Below are 23,543 nucleotides of genomic sequence, written 5' to 3'. Positions count from 1 at the left end.
ATTACCCTCTTAGAGGTTTAACTTTATTTCAATGGATTGGAATATTTTTAATACATTTTAATTAATCAATCAGTGAGACCTATCTTGAGTGCACACCTCCATTCTTAAAACTGCTATTCGAAAGTCTTATAGAGAAGGGACAAACAAGTTCAAGAACTGATTCGTCCTGCATCTGAGGACTTTAAGCCTCCTGAAACAAGAGATGATTCTCATTGTTCATGACACACGTGTCAGAATTCTTTGAGAGCGGATTCTTTCCTTGGCTACCACAGTTGTTCACTGTTCCCACCAATTCAACCGATCATCTTCAATATTTAGGTACTTGTAGTTAGTAACTCTTTCAATGTCCATATCATGAATCTTCATACGGACTATATCATGAACTAGCTGTTTCCTAAAGTCTGTAACTGGTTCTTTTGTCTTGTTTTTGTTCAGTTTAAAATAATTGTTATCATACCATTTTATGAACTTCAAAATGTCCAAGATTGTTAATAAATTAAAAATCTTTCCCTGGCACTGAGGCAGCAGTGCTAACCACTCTGCCACTGTGGGGCAGCATGGTGGCACAGTGGTTGGCACTGCTGCCTCACAGCACCAGGGACCCGGGTTCGATTCCTGGCTTGGGTCATTGTCTGTCTGTGTGGAGTTTGCACATTCTCCCCGTGTCTGTGTGGGTTTTCTCTGGGTGCTCTGGTTTCCTCCCTGATAAATGTGCTGGTTAGGTGCATTGACCCGAGCAAGCGCCGGAGTGTGGCGGCTAGGGGAATTTCACAGCAACTTCATTGTAGTGTTAATGTAAGTCTCACTTGTGACTAATAAATAAGCTTAACTTAATCTCTGATATTGAAAGTAATGTAGATGAAAGCATAAAAATTACAAAAAGATATTGATAGATGAAGTGAATGGGTAATACGCTGGCAACTGGATTTCAATATAGGAAGCGTGAGGTCACCCATTTTGGACCAACTGGAAAAATTAGATGCAGTGGTGGTCCTTAGAGACTCGAGGGTCTGTGTGCTTAGATTTCGATATCTGTCCGAGATTTTAATAAATCATAAAGGTGTAAAGAATTCTGGCCTTTATACCCAGAGGACTAGAATACAAGGGCTTTGAAGTCAAGCTACTGTTAAACTGAAATAGTCACCTTTCCGATGAACCTCAGGCCGCATGCGTATGTTCCAGCTGGGAAATGGCCACACACGTGTAGTTTGAGGTTTTTGTATTCTTCAGGCTGGGGACTGGCCCTGCATGCCTGATGTGGAGATGCCGGCATTGGACTGGGGTAAACACAGTAAGACGTTTAACAACACCAGATTAAAGTCCAACAGGTTTATTTGGTAGCAAAAGGCACACAAGCTTTCGGAGCCCCAAGCCCTTTCTTCAGGTGTGGGAATTCTGCATGCCTGCACAGAGGAAAAGAAACAATGGTGCAAAAATGCAGGTCTGATGCCCTGAAATGGAGTGTCACCATCTTGTAGGTGTCCTAGGGAGCAGGACATTGGAGGGGAACATGGAGAGGTTCACCGAAACAACCATATGATGACATCAAGTTCCATCCCACCATCAGACTCACCGTGTACTACTCTCTGGAATTGGTTGCATTCTTGGACACGCGCATCTCCATCAAGGACGGTCACCTCAGCACTTCACTGTAGCGCAAGCCCATGGATAACCTCACGATGCTCCACTTCTCCAGCTTCCACCCTAAACACGTTAAAGAAGCCATGCCCTACAGACAAGCCCTCCGTATACACAGGATCTGCTCAGATGAAGAGGATTGCAACAGACACCTCCAGACGCTGAAAGATGCCATCATAAGAACAGGATATGGCGCTCGACTCATCGATCGACAGTTCCGATGCGCCACAGCGAAAAACCGCATCGACCTCCTCAGAAGACATACACAGGACACGGCGGACAGAGTACCCTTCGTCATCCAGTACTTCCCCGGAGCGGAGAAGCTACGACATCTTCTTCGGAGCCTTCAACATGTCATTGATGAAGACGAACGTCTCGCCAAGGCCATCCCCACACCCCCACTTGCCTTCAAAGAACTGCACAACCTCAAACAGACCATTGTGCACAGCAAACTACAGTGACCACAACACCACACAACCCTGCTACAGCAACCTCTGCAAGATGTGCCGGATCATCGACACGGATGCCATCATCTCACGTGAGAACACCATCCACCAGGTACACGGTACATACTCTTGCAACTCAGCCAACGTTGTCTACCTGATATGCTGCAAGAAAGGATGTCCCGAGGCATGGTACATTGGGGAGACCACGCAGATGCTACGACAACGGATGAATGAACACCGCTCGACAATCACCAGGCAAGAGTGTTCTCTCCCTGTTGGGGAACACTTCAGCGGTCACGGGCATTCGGCCTCTGATCTTCGGATAAGCGTTCTCCAAGGCGGCCTTCACGACACACGACAGCGTAGAGTCGCTGAGCAGATACTGATAGCCAAGTTCCGCACAGATGAGGACGGCCTTAATTGGGATCTTGGGTTCATGTCACACTATCTGTAACCCCCACCACTTGCCTGGGCTTGCAAAATCTCACTAACTGTCCTGTCTGGAGATAATACACATCTCTTTAACCTGTGCTTAACGCTCTCCACTCACATTGTCTATACCTTTAAGACTTGATTACCTGTAAAGACTCAGATTCCAACCATTATTTTGTAAATTGAGTTTGTGTCTTTATATGCCCTGTTTGTGAACAGAACTCCCACTTACCTGACAAAGGAGCAGCGCTCTGAAAGCTTGTGGCTCGCGCTACCAAATAAACCTGTTGGACTTTAACCTGGTGTTGTGAGACTTCTTACTATGTTGAGTAAGCAGTAGCATCAAATTTCTGATAACCTTCCCTTAAACAGCAAGGCAGTCGGAAAATTCGTTTTAACAAAAATCTGCTTTGGTTTTTAGAATAGAAAGACCCATGTGAATTGCTGCTCGTTATCAAACAAGAAATATCTTTGCTAATCTAATATCCTATGGCTGGCCTGCAAATGTGCCAGAGTTCTTTCTGTTGCTTCAGAAAGTGATGAGATTTAAATATTGGCTTGTCCTATGAAAGACTTAAGTTTAAGGATCATCTGAACTGTTCGTTTCAAGTATGCAGAACATGCTTTCATTAATCATTGCAAGCACAAATATGAGAATGAATATTTGTGGATAGAGCATTAACTCCTTTTACTGAAGAGTACATTATGTACTCTTATTGAAGGCAACATTTTGGATGAAATAAGGGAATGTAAAGAGAGAACCTAAGAAAAACTGAGAAAGCACTGGGAAGGGTTTATGTGCCTTGTTTAAATTTGCAATTGTATTCTGCTGAAATCTATGCCAGACTTTGAGGTTTCTTTTTGAAGACGGGCATTTAAAACTTTTTGAAGCATCCACCAGTGTAACATAATATAGTTGTTCCAAATTGTTAATTAAAGTTGAAGAGTCTCTTGAATAGATTTGATGCGATTAGGCCAGGATATTATTTGAAAAGTCAGGACACTTTGTAATTAAAATATACATATTTAAGTTTGGTGGGGGGGGGGGGAGAGGGGGGGAGAGGGAGAGAGTCCCAGTGCAACAGTGTGACTTTGAAAAAAATGTTTAGTATTAATTGTCCTGTAACGTGAGTTTTCTGCATTAACATTTCACTGGTATTGGCGCACAGCTTGAAAGTAGGTCATTTAGATCTGCTAGTTCTTAAAGCTAAATAATCTGTAATCCTCTATTAGTGTGGCAATTTCTTCTGTTGCCCACTTTCCTCACCAGAGGGTAATGTACATTTGTCTCCTTTTTCCTGTCCCTTTCCAACAATGTCAGCTGTTTCCCATCAGTAGATTCTCTTACACCACAAAGCACTTTTTTCTTTTTCTTACCTACTTTCAGATTTCTGCTTTCTGATTTGATGGGTTCTCTTTCACCGCTCTTATTCTTCTCCTCTTGCATGACATTCCATACTAGGCTCAATTTTGTGTCTCTGCCACTCGTACATACTCTCTGTTTCTCCTTCAAACAGTCTACGCCGCCTCCTTTTCACACCATATTACTTTCTTTGTTGCAGTATTACTGAAATGAATGTAAATGATGAGGTCAAAATCTGACTGGTATGCATGCACAAATCAGTGTTGCTTTTAGATATCTTATTACTTCTCCGCTTTTCCTTCTGATTTGGCCACCTTTCCCAGAAACACCTTTTTGAAGCCTTTTAGGCTGGTTCCAATAAAATAGTCCAGCGCCCTATTAGCTAAGGACATTGGTACAAGTAGGTTCGGCACGGTGGCACAATTCACTGCTGCCTCACAGTGCCAGGGACCTGGGTTCGATTCCTGGCTTGGGTCACTGTCTGTGTGGAGTCTGCACATTCTCCCCGTGTCTGCAAGGGTTTCCTCCAGGTGCTCTGATTTCCTTGCACAGTCCAAAGATGTGTGGGTTAGGTTGATTGGCCATGCAGAATTGACCCTAGTTTCGGGGGAATTAGCAGGGTAAATATGTGGGGTTAAGGGATAGGGTGAATTTGTTGTTGGTGCAGACTCAATGGGCTGAATGGCCTCCTTCTGTACTAAGTCTGCAGTGAATTAAAAAAATCCACATTCTCATTTACTTTGGAGCAGCACTCATCCAGGCACATGAAGCGTGTTCTATTTTGCTGTTATCTTTTGCCTTGCAGATGGTGGAAAGGCTTTGGGGAGTCAGGAGATGAGTTACTTGCCACAGAATTCCCAGCCTCTGACCTGCTTTTGTAGCCTCAGTATTGATATGGCTGATCCATTTCAATTTCTGGTCGATATTAACCCTTTGTAACCATGTTAGATTGTTATAGTCCTCTTCGTGTATATGTATCTTGTCTATATGGTAATAAATAGTCTTTAATAAATATTATACTAAAGCTGACTGGTTACTGTTCTCATTGGGTATCACACCTGGGCCCTTACAACATTCCTATGGACAAAACTATGCACCACCACAAACCAATGTTTCCAAGTTGGGATACGCTTGCCATTAGCATCAGTTGGGTTTGCGCCAGTCATCTTGCCTCTTAGTGTAAGCATGAATGTTGTCCAGGTTTTGCTGTATATGGACACAGACTGCTTCGGTATCTGAAGCGTTGTGAATGATGCTGAACACTGTGCACTCGTCAGCAACCATTCCCACTTATGACCTTATGATAGAGGGAAGGCCATTGAAGCAGTTGAGGTGGTTGGTCTTGGGGCATTGGAGAACCCCTGCAGCAATTTCCTGGGACTGATGATTGGCCTCCAACAACCAGAAACATTTTTATTTTGTGCGAGGTATGACTCCAACCAGTGGATAGTTTCCCTCCGATTCCCATTGACTTTAATGTTAACAGGGCTCCTTGATGCTACATTCAGTCAAATGCTGCCAAGGGCAGTCACTTTCACCTCCCCTCTGGAATTCAGCTCTCTTGCCCATGTTTCGACCAAGACTAATGAGGTCAGAAGCCGTGTGGCCTTGGTGGCTTGGATGGCATAAGATGCTGACAAAGCAGTGGTGAGGGGGCTATGATAATTAAAAAGATCAGAGGGGCAAAGGTAAAAGCAGAACGGGACATCTCAAGAAAATATGTAGGTTTGAAATATGAAAATTAATTCCTTGGTTACAAAGCTGTTGATGAAAGTTTTTATTTATTTATTAGTCACAAGTAGGCTTACATTAACACTACAATGAAGTTACTGTGGAAATCCCATAGCCACCACATTCTGCCACCTGTTCAGGTACACTGAGGGAGAGTTTGGCATTGCCAATGCACCGAACTAGCACATCTTTCGGACTGTGGGAGGAAACCAGAGCACCCGGAGGAATCCCACTCCAATACGGGGAGAATGTGCAAACTCCACACAGTGAATCGAACCTGGGACCCTGGCACTGTGAGGTAGCAGTGCTTGCCACTGTGCTGCCCAATCAGAATTTTATGGTCTGTGGCTTTATTTAGAAAGTCCCAAGTTTCCTTATGCTTCATTGCCCTGCCACTTTCAAAGATTTGTGCACGAGCAGTCCCAAGAGTGTCCTCTTTGTTCACCCCAACCTCTTTAAAATTGTACAATTTAGCACATATTGACTCTTAAAGTTAAAGTTTATTTATTTGTCACAAGTAGGCTTACATTAACACTGCAATGAAGTTACTGTGAAAATCCCCTAGCCGTCACACTGTTCGGGTACACTGAGGGAGAATTTAGCATGGCCAGTGCACCTAACCAGCACGTCTTTTGGAATGTGGGAGGAATCAAAGATGCCAAAAGACAGTACCGGACCAAGCTAGAGTCCCAGGCTAGCCACACCGACCCCTGCCGACTATGGCAAAGTCTGCAAGACATAACAGGCTACAAAACGAAGGCATGTAAAATCGCCGGCTCCAACGCACCTTTCCCTGATGAGCTCAATGCATTCTACGCCTGTTTTGAGCAAGAGGTCAGCGAGAGCATGCCCTCCACTCTGGAAGTTCTGTCTCTGGGGTCACCGTTGCAGAAGGTCAACCCACGGAAAGCAACTGGCCTGGATGGGGTAAACACAGTAAGAGTTTTAACAACACCAGGTTAAAGTCCAACAGGTTTATTTGATAGCAAATGCCATTAGCTCCGAAAGCTAATGGAATTTGCTACCAAATAAACCTGTTGGACTTTAACCTGGTGTTGTTAAAACTCTTACTGTGTTTACCCCAGTCAAACGCCGGCATCTCCACACCATGACTGGATGGGGTACCCAGGTGAGCACTCAGATCCTGTGCAGATCAGCTGGTGGGAGTATTCGCAGGCATCTTCAACTTCTCTTTACAACAATCTTGAGGTCCCCACCTGCTTCAAGAAGACTATCATCATCCCGGTACCTAAGAAAAACCAAGCAGCGTGCCGTAATGACTATCGGCCAGTGGTTCTGGCATCTATCATTATGAAGTGCTTCGAAAGGCTAGTCACGGCACAAATGAATTCCAGCCTCCCATACTACCTGGATCCACTACAGTTTGCCTATCGCTGCAACAGGTCCACAGCAGATGTGATCTCCCTGGCCCTACAGTCAACCCTGGAACACCTAGATAACAAGGACACCTATGTCAGACTCCTATTTATTGACTACAGCTCAGCCTTCAACACTATTATTCCCTCGAAACTCATCTCCAAACTCCATAGCCTAGGCCATGGCACCACCTCCTGCAACTGGATTTTGAACTTCCTAACCCACAGATCACAGTCAGTAAGGATAGGCAACAACCCCTCCACCACGATCATCCTCCACACCAATGGCCCACAAGGCTGTGTTCTCACACCCCTTCCTATACTCCTTATACACCTATAACTGTGTGGCCAAATTCCCCTCCAATTCGATTTTCAAGTTCGCTGACAACACCACCGTAGTGGGTCTAATCTCAAACAATGACGAGACAGAGTACAGGAATGAGATAGAGAATCTGGTGAACTGGTGTGGCAACAATAATCTCTCCCTCAATGTCAACAAAATGAAGGAGATTGTCATCGACTTCAGGAAGCATAGTGGAGAACATGCCCCTGTCTACATCAATGGGGACGAAGTAGAAAGGGGCGAGAGCTTCAAGTTTTTGTGTCCAGATCACCAACAATCTGTCCTGGTCCCCCCATGCTGGCACTATAGTTAAGAAAGCCCATCAACGCCTTTACTTTCTCAGAAGACTAAGGAAATTTGGCATGTCAGCTACAACTCTCATCAACTTTTACAGATGCACCATAGAAAACATTCTTTCTGGTTGTATCACAGCTTGGTATGGCTCCTGCACTTCCCAAGATCACAAAGAACTACAAAAGGTCGTGAAGTAGCCCAATCCATCACGCAAACCAGTCTCCCATCCATTGACTCTGTCTACACTTCCCGCTGCCTTGGCAAAGCAGCCAGCATAAATAAGGACCCCACACAGCCCGGACATTCTCTCTTCCACCTTCTTCCATCAGGAAAAAGATACAAAAGTCTGGGGTCACATACCAGCCGAATCGAGAACAGCTTCTTCCCTGCTGCTGTCAGACTTTTGAATGGACCTACCTTGCATTAAGTTGATCTTTCTCTACACCCTAGCTATGACTGTAACACTACATTCTGCACTCTCTTGTTCCCTTCTTTATGAATGGTTTGCTTTGTCTGTATAGCGCGCAGAAAACAATAATTTTCACTATGTTAATACATGTGACAATAAATCAACAAATCAAAAAACTGGAGCACCCAGAGGAAACCCCCGCAGACACGGAGAATGTGCAAACTCCACACAGACAGTGAACCAAGCCAGGAATTGAACCCTAGTCCCTGGTGCTGTGAGGCAGCAGTTCGGAGCACTGTGCCATCATGCCACCCCAATTCTGAGTCTTCCTACTAAATGTATCGCCTCATACTTTTCTGCAATGTGTCCACCCATTCCACCAGGCTAGCTATGTCCTCTTGAAATCCATCAGAATAGACTATTATTCAGTATGCAGGTACGGCAAGTGATTAGGAAGGCAAATGGAATATTGGTGTTTATCAAGTATAAAAGTAGGGAAATGTGGCTACAGCAGTACCGGGCTTTATAGCAAGACCACATTGGGAGTACTGTGTACAGTTTTGGTCTCCTTACTTAAAGGATACAATTGCATTAGAAGCTGTTTAGAGAAGATTCACTCAGCTAAGTCCTGGGATGAAATTGAATGGATTAGGCTACGTCCATTAGAGATCAGAAGAATGAGAGGTGATCTTATTGAAATATCGAAGATATTGAGGGTTCTTAACAAGGTGGATGTTGAGAAAATGTTTCCCCTGGGGTGGGCAGGGAGGGGTCTAGAACTAGGAGACACAGTTTCAAAATTAGGGGCCTCCCATTAAGATTGAGATGAGGCAGTTCTTTTCTCTGAGGGTTGTTCATCTGTGGATATTCCCCAGAGAGCTTTATAGGCTGTGTCATTGAATGTATTCAAGGCAGAGTTATATTTTTGATCGACAAGGGTGTTGAGGGTTAAGGGGCAGGCAGGAAAGTGCAGTTGAGGCCACAATCCGACTGGCCATGATCTTGGTGAATGGAGGAGTGGGCTCAAGGGGTCAAATAGTGTACTCTTGTTCCTAATTCTTGTGTTCTTGGGTGCTCTTGTATACTATCTTCAGTTTTCCCCACACTTCCAAAAACATTGCACCGTCTGTAAATTCCAAAATTGTGCCCTGTACTCCAAATCATTAATCCATAGCAAAAACAGCAATGGTCCCTGTACTGAATCTCAGGTAATTCCACTGTATAACCCTCTCCAGTAATCCATTTGCAGTAACCCATTTGTTATATTTGATGTCTGTGTTCACTGTGTTTTCCTATTAAACTAAGTAGTTAAGCATTGTCTGTTACAAGCCTTGTGGATGAATGCAAATTCTAGTAATTCAATTATAAAAGAATTGGCATGCACACAGGAACAAATAAATATCAAAAAAGCCAGAAGCATACGGCAGGTCTGTCTGCATTTGAAAGAAGAGGGGATATCAATTTAGATGTGGACCTTCTGTCTGAACTAGTGAATGATTTTGAGTAAGTACTAAAGACTGCTGCTGTTAAAACAACCAAGATTTTGAGGGAATGAGCAAATTATGGAATGAACAGTCAAAGACAAAAGGTCAAAAATATAGTGATTGACGGTTGGTTTTAGGGAGGGCTCAGTGATAATTCCAAATTCTCATTCTCAGTGTTATTTTCTGGATCAGTCACCTCCATGAAACAGCTGCTTAAAGCCGCAGTAATCCACAGTTATTTCAATTTCTCCTACTCAATATTTCCTGCGAGTAAATGACTTTAAGCTTCATTAAATTGATTACTGTATGTAGGCTAAAGGGATTTTTTTTTCCCTCCAAGTTTTGGTTCAGGGAGTTAAAGTAGGTATAAATCTCTCTCCACCTGCCAGATATTATAAAGCCAGGTGCGATAACAATTGCAATGTGTAGCATCAGTCATGTAAAATACACTTTACCAATTTTTCCCCAATTACTCACTCACAATGTGGAGATTTAAATATGATTTAAATACTCAGCTCTCTCATTTCACAGTCGTATACTTCGTACTTCAGTGATCTTCAACTCGGCATATAAAGTAACCATGTCCTGCAAAAGGAATGAGAATTTTATGCCACACAGTATTTCTGGTGTTGAGGCATTGTCATTTGGTGATACTATACTTAAGGTGGATTGTTCCCATCCCGCCCGCCATGGGAATTGTAGCGGGCGGGACAGGACCATGCAAAGATCCATTGACCTCAGGTGGGATTTTCCGGTCTTGGGGCAAGCGCGGCTGGAAAATCCTGTTCTTAGTTTGCAATATTAAAACGCTTAATTTCTTAAATTGTACCAATTTTTTGTGTAATGATTTATATCATCAGGTTCTTTCTTTTGTGAATGCAATCTCCCATTATTTCCTCTGGTGGCTGCTTGTTCAGCTACTGCCCACTCTGTGCCTAATCTGTGTTGCCACCTCCATTCCTTTTTGCAGCGGTTCATTCTGCAGGTTTTTGACCATGCCTTTGGCTATCTGCGCTACCCAATGTGTTCTTTTTTGCAGTCCTGCTTGACAGCTCCTCCTTAAAATAAAGTATTTTGCGATATCTTCCTTTATGTGCAACTGTAATGCCTACTGTTGCTTGTAATTGGATAGTGATACAGGACTGAGAGATATGCATTGGAAGAGCTTTTATAACAATGATGCATCTGTTATTCCGCTTAAATATATGCACCCTTTTGTGCCTTTGAAGAAGCAGCCGTCATTACAGAATCATGTTATTTTGATCACAATCGGAATTTTCACCTGTGCAGTTTATAGTACTTTCCGTAACATAAATTTAAATTGATTATCAATTCTCACGTTTTGAAATTGCTAATGTGTGAATTTCCATGTAGACAAGTTTGACCTTTAACGGTCAAGAAAAATCAGGCTTTTCATTCTAGTGCTCTTTGTGAAAAATTAATTTCAAATCTTGGATGTAAAATCCATGTTAGTGCTGCAACTCTGCATCTGGCAACACACTTACCTGCGACGTTTCCAGCTAGTGCCTGTACACTTTACTATCTCTGTAGTTCAGGTGACTCAAGTGAAAATACATTATTGTTTTTGATCTATTCTGCAGCTTCCTTTCCAGTGCAGATTGTATTTGTCTCACACACAATTTTCCCCTTTCCCTTGTTTAAGAGGGAAATGGTCATTGCTGGGATATAAAAGCCTAGTGTTTTCAGGCAAGAGAAAGGAAAAGTTAAAGTTTATTTATTAGTCACAAGTAGGGGCTTACAATAACACTCTAATGAAATTACCATGAAAATCCCCTAGTCGTAACACTCCGGTGCCTGTTCAGGTACACTGAGGGAGAATTTAGCATGGCCAATGCACCTAATCAGCACATCCTTTGGACTGTGGGAGGAAACCAGACCACCCAGAGAAAACCCACGGAGACACAGGGAGAACAAGTAAACTCCACGCAGTGACCCAAGCCGGGAATCGAACCCGCGTCTTTGGCGCTGTGAGGCAGCAGTGTTAACTACTGTGCCACCATGCTGCCCAAAAACTAGAATGGGTACAGTTTCCAAATGCTTCTCTGTTCATTAGGTTGATGTAACATATCTGCAACTTATATTTTAATATGAAGTAATGTTGCCTGTTTAGAGGGGTGGGTGTATAAAATGTTCATCCTATGGCCATTTGCACTGTGGCACATAGGTATATACAAACATGAATTGGGAATGGGAATATGCCATTCGGTCCCTTTCGTCTATTTTGCCATTCAATAAGATCAGGGCTGATCTGATTGTGGCCTCAGTTCCACTTTCCTCCCTTGTTGATCAAGAATCACCCTAATTCAGCTCAAAAATATTCAATGACCCTACTTTCTTTGCTCTGGGGAAAAGAGTTCCATAAACTCAACCCTCGGAGAAAAAAACTCCTCGTAATAAATAATGGGAGACCTCTCATTTTTAAACTATGTCTACTAGTTCTAGTCTCTCCCACAAGGGTAAGTCAGGACTTCATGCTGCTCGTCTTCGAGGGCCATCTGCAATCCCAGCAATGGCCACTCCTCCAGCTGTTGTTGCTGGGACACGATTTCTGCAGACCATTTGATTGGTTGGCAGGTCTCAGAGGTGTGACCTCCTCTCCGATGAGAGTGGAAGGACTGCTTCAAACCAGTTATAGGCCTGACATCCATTTGAGGGATTGCTGGACAAGCTTGCCCAATGTAGCAGGGCTCACCATTGAGTTTTAAGTTGGAGGTTGGGGACTCTCCCAACTTACTCTAAAGCAGCGTACTTTCTAGGTTTGCAAGAACCACCTATCAAGTGTGAGATAATTCCTAAATAAGCCCAGCATGTACTATGCAAGCAGGGGGTCAAAATCTCCAGTTGTATTGAAGTGGGATTTGTACAGGTCACCTATGAGTGACACCAAATGCATTTTAAAATGAATGGAATTTTTTAAAAATGCAGTCCTTGACGAGTGATAACTAAAAAAGATTGGTTTGATTCAAAGTTTCAATGTGTTTAGGATCTGGCAGTGCTTTTACCAAATATAGACCAGTCAGAATGGTACTCCCAGAATGGCGCTGGAGACTTTCAAGTTTTCAAACTTGCAATATCTTGGGTTTAACTATCCTTGTTGTTGCCATATTAAGGAAAAGTTAATCTAAATCAAAAGGCAATAGTTGTTAATAGGCAAGAGGTGTATGGGGAATGTGAGGAACAATGCTTTTATGCAATAACTGGTAATGACCTGGAGTTTACAGTTTGTGGAAGCAAGCAGAAACAGTCGATGATTTCAAGAGGAAATTGGGTGGGCACTTGAAGGAAATCAACTTGTCGGGTTTGCAGATGGGACAGGGGGATGATGGTGCCTTGATTGCTCCACAGAGTGTTAGCGTTAACTTGATGGACTGGATTGCCTCCTGTGCCGTAAATAACTCTGACATAGACTTGATGGGTTGAATAGCCTCCTTCTGTGCTGTCCATTATGCTGCCAAAAGCTTGGGATTTAGTGTTGCTATACTGGAGCATATATCTCAAATTGTACTTTTTATTTACCTTGAACAGAAAATACTTCAACTTCTTCCTGAGAAAATCAACAACAGATGGCAATTTCACAGCATAGGTAAGAAGAATGGGGTATATTTATGTGGCATTTACAAATCAGGGAGCAAATTGTAAACTCTGCTCAATTGTGATATTGTGTGATCTTTACTCTTTTTTTTTTTTCCCTTTTTGTGATCTATACCATTTTTATTTTTAAGATAACAAATCAAATATTTCTTAAATGAAGGCTTCATTGTATCTTTATGTATGAAATTTAAATGTCTGTAAATGTTTTTTTCATAGTGTTATCCTCCAATTATCCATTTCTAATCATGAGCTAGGGGTTTATGTTAATCTTTTTAAAACCCTCCTATGTGTAATGCTAAACTTCATATGTAAAATTTTCGTTAAGCTTTAATGCACTCCTATTTATCTTAATGCCTTGATGTGGGCACCAATCTTTAACTTCTCATCATCCTGTTCATTTTGGTTTCCTTTTCAGTAACATCCTTCCTTAAATTTCATAGCCACAGTAATGCATGCCAAACATTTTTTTTCTTTTTCTTTTTTGTAGCACATTTTGGTTAACGTGTTTTTGTGGCAACAAAACATTACAATCTCTTGCTTCCGAAATGCTGTTTTAGAGTCTCGTAAAAGAATTTTAAATATTTAACTTTGCATTAGTTTTCATATGGCATTGTGTTGACCTTTTTAATACTTATTTTCACTTGCTACTGACATTGTCTTCACTGGCTTCATGGAAACGTTTTTCCTGTTTTCTTTCCACTTTTTTGTTAATTGCTGAGTTGCTCATATGAAAGGCAGCTTAACAATAGATGTGACAAAATGAATAATACTTGGAAGTAAGGGGTTAGGGCAAAAGGCCAGAGGTGGTGCTTTATTTCAGGAAGACATCTGCAAAATAAGTCCTTGCATCAACTTTACAGAGGAGTTAGTAGAAATTGAAGCATTTTTATGGGTGTGGTAATAACTTGCATTAATATCGTGTGAGATGTAGGAGACTGCCCCAGGGTACATCACAGAAGCTTAATCAGGCAAAGGTTTGACCCCCTTTCGTACCAAGCACCTGCCTACCCTGGCATTGCCCTGCCCCCTCCCACCCACCCACCGCCACCTGATCTTTCAGTTAGATGTCTCTGGAGACTCCCAGGCACGAAGACTCTCAAACAGCCTAAAAGAAATTGAAGCAGTTGACTTAAAAATTATACATTGTTTGTGACAAGGGGACTTACCAACATACAGGAAGACATAAACAGACTTGGAGTTGATGGATAAATGGCAAATGAAATTCAGTATAGTGAAGTGTGAGATGTTCCATTTTGGTAGGAAGTAAAGGAGGCCATTCTCTGTTGATCAGGAAAATAGAGGGAATATCATGTCAAAATGCCATCATTTTTTAATAATGAAGTGTTATGAACCATTCAGAAGATTGACTTGCTGATGATTATTTGTATAATTTAAGTCGTTATGGGGCTTGTGTGCTACTTTCAACTGAACATTAGTCAGTGGTGTTACAGTGCGATCTTGGCCTGATTCAGCCTGAAGCACAGTATGCCAGCACTAAACACATCCAACAGGCAATGCAAACAGCACTGAAATGGCCTGATGGGTGAGATTCTCTTTGGTTCTGCTGTGCTCAGTCACCAGATAGGGATTGGATACCTGATTAGACCAACAATAAATGAGACAAATGACTAGTTCATGTATTTTGGGGACTCTTTTGAGAAATTAAAGATGTCTGGGACTGATGGACCTCCCTGTTATTCTTTGAAGGTGCCACATTCATCTGATCAGACAGACTAGGCTTCAATTTAATGTCTCATCCAAGTGATGGCACCTCTTATGATGCAGCACTTCAATCAATGCCAGCCTGCGCTATGTCCTCAGGTTTTCAAATAGGGTCTTGAAATTTACAATCTTCTGACTCTGTGGCAAGAACATTCCCAGTTTAACAGTTATCATTTTTCTTACTGGCTTCTCTACTTTCTAATTATCTTGACATTAATCTTCATGAGTTAATAACAGAGTTTTACTTTTGCAGTTTGTTATTCCATTAAAACGTTTGGAAGATAATTATCTCTGGGGAGCATATTTCCCTCGACAATTTTCTATTCCTCTTTTCTGTAGGTATTGCTTCCTTCTTGCTGCAGAACAGGTTCACGGGTTGTAGTTTACCTCTGGTGACTTGCCATAATTACCATAATTATGTGAACTTTGTCAAGAGTTTTGGCAGCCTTTCTGAATATGGGTAGAGGTCAACCTGACCACTTTTGCCGAGATTCTGAATAGTGATCTGTTTTGGGACTGCTGAAGTATGTTCCCCTCCGTAACTCGCAGATGCTTTAGCAAACAGTATTGAGCAGAAGTTGAACTGAGGTCATCAAATTCAACGTTAGACACGCGATTGAGCCTGCAACCCTCCTGCCCCATATGGGTCTTTTTAGTCGGGTAAACTTGGTCCATCATCCTGAATGGAAGGGTTGGAAGAAAGAGAGTTTGTTTAGTTTATTTGAATTAAGCTGAGTTTACTAAATTAACTTTTCTAATGAATCTTGATATGGTTTCAGTAAGTTCTGTCCGTGCATTTAAAAGACACTCTCCAGTCCTTTCAAATAGTTGTTGAAAGGGTTGAGTTTTTTTTGTGCTTTGCTACCTCAGCAATATTGGAAACTGCTTATACTATTTGCATGTTTATACCTGCAATCTTTAATTTGCACAAAATTAATACTTCAGGCTCAATTTTGAAGAAACTTCTGCACACTGGAAACTCTGTTAAGGTAAGAAGTTTAATTTATTTATTTTATCAAGGCTATATGTCCTCCTTTCTGCTTATCTCTCCTCCCCACCCCCGGTTCTTCTTTGTTCTTTTGGCTCAACTCAGAGGAATGAGATAGGGGAGGTTAAGCATCTAATTCCAGTGGCTTTTTTCACAGTCAGCATCTCTGAAGTGTGTGAGAGTGACCTATTAATGATCCTTCTCATAATTTGTAGCTCCACTGTGAGGATGCACTGGTAGTTTGCTGGATGACTTCTAATCTTGTGGCAAACTGAAATATTTGTCCCTGTGACAAAATACAGATATTATTAGGGACAAGTGCACAGCAGATGGCTTAATTTATTGCGGGTCACACCAAGTGACATCCTTTATGCACTTGTCTGTGAAGAAGCAATATGTTGTTTGTAACCTGTTTTTGTAATTGGCCTTTAGGCAAGACTTTGCAAAATGTTTAAAAATGGCACTGAAGTTACATTCGGACATAAGACTTGGGAGCAGGAGCAGGTCAATCGCCCCTACGACCCTGCTCCACCATTCGATAAGACCATGCCTGATCTGATTATAACCTTTCACCCCCTTGTTAATCGCGAATCTATCTAGCTCTGCCTCAATAATATTCAGACTCTGCTTCCATTGCTGTTTGAGGACGAGAGTTCCAGAGATTCGCAACTTCTGCGAGAAAATAATGTGCCTCAGCTGTATATTAACAGATATCACTACATGTTAATTAGGAGCAGGAGTAGGTCACTCGTCCCTTAGAACCCTAACCTCAGCTCCACATTCCTACCTCCCCCGATAATCTTTCACCCCCTTGTTTATCAATAATCCACTAGCTCTGCCTTAAAAATATTCAAAGATTCTGCTTCTACCATGAAGAGACTTCCAGAGGAAACAAATTCTCATCTCTGCCTTAAATGGGTGGCCCCTTATTTTTAAACAGTGACCCCTTAGTTCTAGATTCTCTCTGACGAGACGAAATGTCTGCTCCTTTCAATACCCCTCAGGATCTTAAAGATTTCAATCAATTAACCTATTATTAAATGTAATAAAAGTCAAAGGATTATTGTAGTTTAAATTTGAATGTTGATCTTTCAGGTGACTTTGCATGCTTAGTAGAGGGTATTTTTCATCTGGGTGTCTCGGTGTTGGGTTTAATAACATTGTAGTTCTTTTTTCTGTTTTAATTAGGGTCCTGTATAACTTCTAGCTTTTACGAAAAGCAAAAGCGAAACAGAACAGAATAATGACAGTCATTTTGATTCTTGCTATTTAGAACTAGTCACATTTCAATAGTTGAAGTACTTGGAAATAGCTTTTTACAGTTGTGTTGCAGATTAATTACCCTTATGTAGAATGCACAAAGTATTGTAAATCTTAATTCAAATTGTTCAGGCAATATCAAAATTTAAGCATGAACTAAACTGTCCAGTGAAGAGAAGATTGAAAGGTGACCTGATAGAAGTCTTTAATATTATATACATAAATTAAAATTTATTGAATGACTGCTTTTAATAAATAAATTCAGAAAGTAGTTAGGATGTGAAACATGGTACTAATACTAGAAGAACCTGTTGAGGCATATAGGGTAATTGCACTTAAGATGTAGCTAAGTAAGTAGCTGAAGTAAGGAAGAGAAGGATATGCTGGTGGTGTTAAATAAAATAGGGTGAGGGGAGGGTCACGTGAAACTTTTACACCAATTGACCTATTTGTATGCTGTAAATTGCACTTATAAGTAGCAAACACATGCCATTTCATTAATTTATTCTGTGTTGTTCTGTAATCTTGGAAGATTTTGTTCCCCAGAGATTTTGGTGACCAAATAATTCTTTCAGTTGTTTTTTTTTAGTACTGCCTTGTGTCCTGTGCTGTGATATTCAAGGAGCAGCTTGCCTTCCTAATTTCAATCCAAACTCCTTCAGCTAATTTAAAATCTGAGATAGCATAATGGGCACAATACAGAAAGGGGAAATTTGAAGTTTTTGGGGGGAACAGAGTTAGTGTAAATATCACAGCATAAGGGTGCAGAACAATGGTAGAAAGTGCTGGTTGAAATGTGCAAATGTTGAATGTGTGTTTGTGGATGCAAGTTTATATAAAGGTAAGAATGCTGGTTGCTGAACCTTTTAAAACGTTGGCCCTCATCTTGGATAAGTGTGTGACCCTCTGGTGATCATCCCAAAGGTAGGTTTCCTGATGCACAAGACTTCGTTTGTTCTCCAAATGCGGTGAAGGCTACAATTTTTGCATATTTGAAATTGCAGTGCAAAGGTACTCTGGCTGCAAAGAGTACTTGCCTCTTTCCAAAACCCATGCAAAAACTTTGGCAGCAGTGTCATCGAAATAGTTAACTTTCTCCACTGACTATTTGGTTTAATCAGTTAAGTGACTTCCTCAACAAAAAATAAATGTGCTTTCAAGCTAATATTTGATTATATTGGTTGTGCTAATGTTTTCTGTTCCCCATCTTGCTCAGTCGAGACAACTGTGAACTTGACTTGGGTGTTCATTTTTTAAATTACAATACCGATTACAAGATGCTACAGTTCAGCGGAACCACTTTAAGTGGCAAAAATGAAACTGCCTTACCATCGTCAATTTCAAAGTCCCTATTGCTGCATTTGTTAATGTCTTTCACAACTGCTGAGGTCAATTTCAAATTTCCTGGACTATTCAAAATAGCAGGCCCACTTAATATAGGTTAACTGCCTTTGTATTTGACACAGTAAGAGTTTTAACAACACCAGGTTAAAGTCCAACAGGTTAAAAATTGCCCCTTAGAATCCTGGGATGCGTAGATTAGTGGGTAAATATGTGGGGGTAGGGCCTGGGTGGGATTGTGGTCGGTGCAGACTCGATGGGCCGAATGGCCTCCTTCTGCACTGTAGGGTTTCTATGATTTGGTAGCAAATGCTTTCGGAGCCCTGCTCCTTCGTCAGATGGAGTGGATATTTGTATTTGACACTCATGATACTGGCAAATGGTTAGTGTCATTTTCTCAAGATAAATGGCTGTCCGGAATAAGAGTGGTGAGAATTCTACCCGTTAGTATAATTAGCACCTCAAAGTAATTAGCCAGTGCACGGCACAAAAAATGTCTGACTGTTTTTAATTGGCTGCTCTACACAATCTTAATTGCAAATGCTAATCTGGTTATATTTCTGTGTAACACAATGATACAGAGCATTGACTGGATGCATGACACGTAGTATGGATGAAATTCTTTTGGCTGTTAGAATATGCCATGGTACGACTTGTACCTCATTATAAATGTGCACACCTTGATGAGCTTTGACTAATACTGTGTAAATTTTCTCCTCAGATAAGATGTGAAGGAATCCGACTCTACCTGCTTTGGCTTCAAGCACTGCAAGAGAATTCTTCAGATGAGCAGCTAACTTTATTTGCTTGTCTAGTCCCTGGCTTTCCAGCTGTTTCATCTCAAATTGGACCATGTACTCTTGATACACTCACAAACCCCTCCTATAATCTATCTGATGGTTAGTAATCCAGCCCAATACCAGTGGGACCAACAGCAATATAGAATCATAGAATCCCGACAGTACAGGAGGCCATTTGGCCCATCGAGTCTGTACCAACCACAATCCCACCCAGGCCCTATTGCTGTAACCGCACACATTTACCCTGCCAATCCCCCTGGCACTATGGGCAATTTAGCATGGTCAATCAACCTAACCGGCACATCTTTGGACTGTGTGCGGAAACCGGAGCACCCGGAAGAAACCCACACAGACATGGGAAGAATGTGCAACCTCCATACAGATGGTGACTGAGGCTGAAATTGAACTTGGGTCCCTGGCGCTGTGAGGCAGCAGTGCTAACCACTGTGCCATCATGCCACCCATTAGCATTTATAGAGAGGCATTCACCCTTGTACCATCGATCAAGGTAACGATTACCTCCAAAATGAACCCCCCCCTCAAATTTCCACCGGTTTGCACTGTGCTTGAAATCAGTGTAACCAGTGCCGAAGATTGTGGAATGCTAAGTGCAAATTATGTTCAGTGTGAGGAGTTTTTTCTCAATTTTTTTTGTTCTGTTTCTCTCCACGAGTTTATAAAAAAGCATTGTGTTAGAAGCTGGCTCACCTATCAAACTAACCACCCAAAATGAATTACTCACCACCAGACATCTGCTAATTGCATTCTATTGCAGGCCTTTGAAGAGAGCCTAAAATTTAAGCTGATTCTAATAAGGACGTTTTAAAAGCTTTTGAAAATGTTTGCTTGCTTACTAAGGAACTAATTACACTACCCCTTTATAAATATCAATGGCTCTGCATATTTTCTAAAAGTCATTTTTAGTCTTTCAAAATGGTGTTACTCCGAGGTCAAGGGGGGTGGGGTTGACACTGATTAAAGCCTATTTTGAGCTATGGTAGTTGTTATGGTTCAGGTTAGAAACGACAGTGTTTTAAGAAGTTCGCCTGAATCATAAGTTTTGCATCTTGAATTTGGCTGGGATAAGCGTGAGATGTTTCACTTCAGGTATGATTCAAGTGACCCACTAGGGAGCTTGTATCAAACAATGTTTATTTAAGAATATAGTTAACATGTATAACAAGAAAATTATCAATAACTTTTATCAATTACAAACAAGAAACAATCATGATAATGTATAACCCTTAACAAAGATATCTACAATGTTCCAATCAGACCAATCCCATAGACAAAAGACCCTTTTCACAGTTTTAACGCAGCACAGACTAATGCTCATGTGGTGCTGGAAATTGAATCCTTTGGTTGGAGAATTGAAAACTTTGTCTTAATTCGCTCAGAACAAGCTGAAGACCAAACAGCTTCCCAAAACACCAGAGAGAGACTGGTCCAGCCTCCAACAACAGCAGATTTTCACCCTTCAGGAAAACAAGAGTTTCCAAGGAAGAAAAAAAAACAGGGAGAGAGGGAAAACACTTATTTTTGGCTTGTTGTTCCTTCTAAAACTCAAACCTGCAGCTCCAAACTGAAATGAAAAAAAACTGTCCCAAAACACATGACCGTCCTCCTAACAATGCAGGATCATAAAACTAATCCCAGAGTAAACACTAACAACCCATTTAAGCCTCTTAAGTAGCAATAAAAGGACATTTCCAGTCAAGTCAGCAACAATGACACCACTGAAGTTGTGAGAGCTGCAGAAATCATGTTTTTAAAAAAACCTTTCTTAAAGGTACACTAACGTCACATAGTCAAACAGCCCTGAATTACTGTTAAATACATCATGGAATATTTTTTAAAGCAAAATTGCATTGTAAATTTTGTTTGCTAATATTCAGAGCCCAGAGCACTTAAGGTGGTGAAAAACAAACCAAGAAGTAGGATTTATTTCTTAAGTGGTTAGAACTGAAAAGTAGAGAAGTTTTGCTAAGCTTGTATTGAACATTGGTTAGACTGCTCTTGGATTATTGCGCACAGTTCCAATTGCCATATTATAGAAAGGACAGAGATGCATTGAGAAAGGGCAAAAGATTGTGAAGATGATACCAGAGATGACAGGTTATACATATCAGGAAAGGGTGAACAGATTTGTGTCCCTTTCTCTTCGGGTTTTCAATTTACGAACAGGAACTGTTTCTCTTAGTTGAAGGGTCATTCATGAGCGAACACAGGGGCAGGAGGTTTTTTTGGGGGGGGCTATGTGAGGAAAAACATTTTTACCCAGAGGGTGGTGACAGTCTGGAATGTGCTGCCAGGGAGGGTGGTAGAGGTGAGTTGCCTCACACCTTTTTTAAAAAAAAAGTACTTGGATGAGCACTTGGCACGGGAAGGCAATGGGCCAAGTATTGGTAAATGGGATTCGGTAGGTAGGTCAGGTGTTTCTCAAATGTTGGTGCAGACTTGATGGGCCGAAGGACCTCTTTGGCACTGAAAGATTCTGTGGTTTTAAAAAAAAGCAGGGAATTTCTTTTTGTATTGCTGCAAAACTGTTCACCCTTTCCTGATATGCATAACCTGGCATCCCTGGCATCACCTTCACAATTGTTTGCACTTTCCCCAATGCGTCTATGTCCTTTCCATAATATGGCAATTAAAACTGTACACAATAATCAGCACAAAATTATATACTGATGACTTTTACCATTTTTTTGCTTAGTAAAAATTGCTGCAGAAGACATTACTCCTCTGTTACCATCAGTATTGGGTGAAAAGATATCGGATGACCAGACTTTATACTTCCTTCAAATTCTTCTGAAGTACATGGTGATCCAGGTAAATCAAGAATATTTATAATAATGCCAAAATGGTCAAGTTGAGAGTGGAGCGATGCATGATTTACCATATAAGCAAGAAATGAATGTGTAGCCTTTGAGTAGTTAAATGCAAATGGAATAAATATAATTCATTATCAAGCTTCTGTTCTACCTGGACTTACAACCAACTTGGTAGTATTCTCACCTGAGTCAGAAGGTTGTAAGTTCACGTCTTACTCCCAAGAGCTAAATACAAAAAATCCAGGCTTATGCGCAATACTGAGGGAGTGGTATGCTTATGGAATACTGAGGGAGTGGTATGCTTATGGAATACTGAGGGAGTGGTATGCTGTTGGAGATGTTTTTCAGATGAGACATTATAAGAAGGGCTCATCTTTTCGGGGGGTGAGGGGGGGAGAGACGTAAAAGATCAAATTGCACTATTTGAAAGAAGAAGAGTAGGGCAGTTAGCCCAGTGGTATGGCCAATATTTACCCCTCAATCAACATCTCTAATACAGGTTACCTGGCTATTATTATATTGCTATTTGTGGGAGCTTGCTTTGCGCACATTGACTGCTGTGCTTCCTGTATTATAACAGTGATTACAGGCTGGTTTGTACATGATGGTTGGATGGTGATGATGGATTTCTGATTGACGCAAAGGGCCAGGGAGAAGGTGAAACCCCGCCCCACGAACCTTCCCTGACCAGCGCTGCAGGGTTAAACCTGCTTACGCAGGTTTTTCTCATCGCTGTTAAATTGGAGAGGTGATGAGACAAGGCCCTTAATTAGGGGCTCAACTGTGTGGCCCACCCAATGCCTCCCACGCCACCTGTGAAAGTGGTGAGGCAGGTAAGTCAGTGGCGAATATGCTGCCGGTGGCACAGTATTCCCAAGTCGCGGGCCTATCCGCCTGTTTTCCTGCCCACGGGTGGCCCATGAAATGCAGCCCCACACTTAAAAATAAAAAGTTGACTGTAAAGTGCTTTGGACACCTTGAGGTTGTGGAAATGAGAGGGAAAAGTTTTTACATGTGGTTTGGAATATGCAGAAATGACATTTAATGTAGTGAATTCTTCTTGACTGTAGAAGTGTAGTATGTTCAGTGTGTCTGCTGCACCTGGAAATGGATGGTTGGGCCAATTTTTCAAAGTTATCCTGGTGTTCTCATTTCCACTCTTCAATTCGCTAACTCTTAGTGGGAAACAATTCCAAAGAGTGGCAGCGCTTTTGTATCTTACTTGCGCAAGAGTTATGTGAAGGAAGTGTTGGTAGAATATTTGACTGTCAAAGCTATCACAGCCATAGTCTTACTTCATGTCCACAAAAAAGCACTTTTGCACCAGTGGGTGATGCTGAATGATAACCAGAAGCTGGAAGTCTGGCAATTTTTCTTTTCTTTTCGTTCTTGCCCTGAGGTTCTAATAAATTTGAAAAGAGGCTTTCAAGTTCTCTAATTATTCCAAAGCGGATCGCAGCCAATTTTTTAAAA

The 23,543-nt window shown here is 41.5% G+C and overlaps 1 protein-coding gene across 7 annotated transcripts in view; it reads left to right on the top strand.

The window, feature by feature from the left end:
• ralgapa2 (Ral GTPase activating protein catalytic subunit alpha 2) overlaps positions 1-23,543 on the top strand; it is a 487,945-nt gene that overhangs the window by 86,936 nt on the left and 377,466 nt on the right. For all 7 annotated transcript variants that reach the window (XM_078230304.1, XM_078230302.1, XM_078230299.1 and 4 more), the window contains exons 4-7: positions 13,063-13,120; positions 15,796-15,839; positions 19,161-19,338; positions 21,953-22,068. In XM_078230304.1, the coding sequence (XP_078086430.1) occupies positions 13,063-13,120; positions 15,796-15,839; positions 19,161-19,338; positions 21,953-22,068 (396 nt within the window). The remainder of the gene's footprint in view (positions 1-13,062; positions 13,121-15,795; positions 15,840-19,160; positions 19,339-21,952; positions 22,069-23,543) is intronic.

This window comes from Mustelus asterias, chromosome 15 (genome assembly GCF_964213995.1).
Source record: "Mustelus asterias chromosome 15, sMusAst1.hap1.1, whole genome shotgun sequence".
NCBI classification, from domain to species: Eukaryota; Metazoa; Chordata; class Chondrichthyes; order Carcharhiniformes; family Triakidae; genus Mustelus; species Mustelus asterias.
Note: the sequence above shows the minus strand (reverse complement) of the source record. Positions and strands in the feature narration are given on the sequence as shown.